The sequence below is a fragment of the Gavialis gangeticus genome, unplaced genomic scaffold (assembly GCF_001723915.1).
Source record: "Gavialis gangeticus isolate Ggan-Ray unplaced genomic scaffold, GavGan_comp1, whole genome shotgun sequence".
NCBI lineage: Eukaryota > Metazoa > Chordata > Crocodylia > Gavialidae > Gavialis > Gavialis gangeticus.
The window spans coordinates 28,962,410-28,963,593 of record NW_017729001.1 but is presented as its reverse complement, the minus strand read 5'-3'; the positions used below and the strand labels follow the sequence as shown (position 1 = coordinate 28,963,593).

The 1,184-nt window shown below is 41.7% G+C and overlaps 1 protein-coding gene across 4 annotated transcripts in view; it reads left to right on the top strand.

Moving 5' to 3' along the window:
* The window catches only part of MYO1H (myosin IH), a 63,483-nt gene that overhangs the window by 45,258 nt on the left and 17,041 nt on the right, over positions 1 to 1,184 (top strand). For all 4 annotated transcript variants that reach the window (XM_019507174.1, XM_019507173.1, XM_019507175.1 and 1 more), the window contains exon 26: positions 812 to 905. In XM_019507174.1, the coding sequence (XP_019362719.1) occupies positions 812 to 905 (94 nt within the window). The remainder of the gene's footprint in view (positions 1 to 811; positions 906 to 1,184) is intronic.

The window sequence follows — 1,184 nt, the reverse complement described above, 5'->3', positions numbered from 1 at the left end:
CCCCCCCGATGGTGCACTCTTCCACAGATGAGGAAAACTTGCACCAAACACAGATGCAATTTGGCATCAGGGCTGAGGCTGCCTGTTCCACCTGGGCAGCCTCTCAGTCCTGGGCTTAGTGCACAGCTTACACTGCAAAATGATCATTCTTCTTTTCACTTCTGTGCAGACTTCTGAGATGCTGCGGAAAATCTGTCTGAGGAGCCTTGTAAGGAAATATTGTCAAGAACTTCCAGCTGAGAGGAAGGCACAGGTAGTGAGTGTGTGGAGAGTGTGTTTAAAAAATATCTATCTGCCTGTCTATCTGTCTATCTATCTATCCATCCATCCATCTGCTGGGAGCATTTAACATGATGTTAAATGCTCCCAGCAAATAAGTGTTCTTGTCAGTTAACTGTATAAAGCAAGAACTATACATTATTACTTATAAAGTTTAGTTTTATACTATTTCAGTTCATGATGCTATCAATGGGGGTCATCGGGATTTGTGCCTCTCAAAGCCAGGTCTCAGATATTCTTCTCTATAGGGTATTAGAAATGCAATTCTTCCATGTAGCTGGAGTTGAGACCTGTGTCATAGAATTATTCCCTGTTGCTTTCACATAAATAGTAAAATAAATAAAGAGCTAAATACTGTCTAAGAGATGGTTAGACTCCTAGTCCTCTCCTTAGAAGCACAAACAAAGAAAATAAATGTGGTAGAAGAAATGCAGCAGGTTTCAGCTGCCTTTCCTTCACCACCTCTGATCTATGCCTCAAATGGGAAACTCTTCCAGACAGGTAAACTGTGTTTTGTTTTCTTTTCAAATAGTTACAGCAAAAAGTTGTAACAAGTGCCATTTTCAAAGGGAAGAAGGATGGCTACCCACAGAGCATAAACCAGACTTTTGTGGAGACCCGGCTAAGTGAGTACATGGCTAACAAACAGTAGTGCCTCTGTTCTTGTGTTCCTTGCCTGTTTGGAAAAACTGGGCAGCAAGCTGGATTGTTTGTGACAAATGCTGGGGACCTTTTACCTGAGTGAGCACTCATCAAGGGGGCCCTGTTTGAGGCAGCAGCCCATGCTGGGCTCATCTCTAAAGTTAGCATAGCCGTGCTCTATGGGTATAATGGACATAATGCCTAATGACCCTCAGGTAGCTAGTAATTTTTTTAAACGACTATTTAAAAAAAAAAAAAAAAAA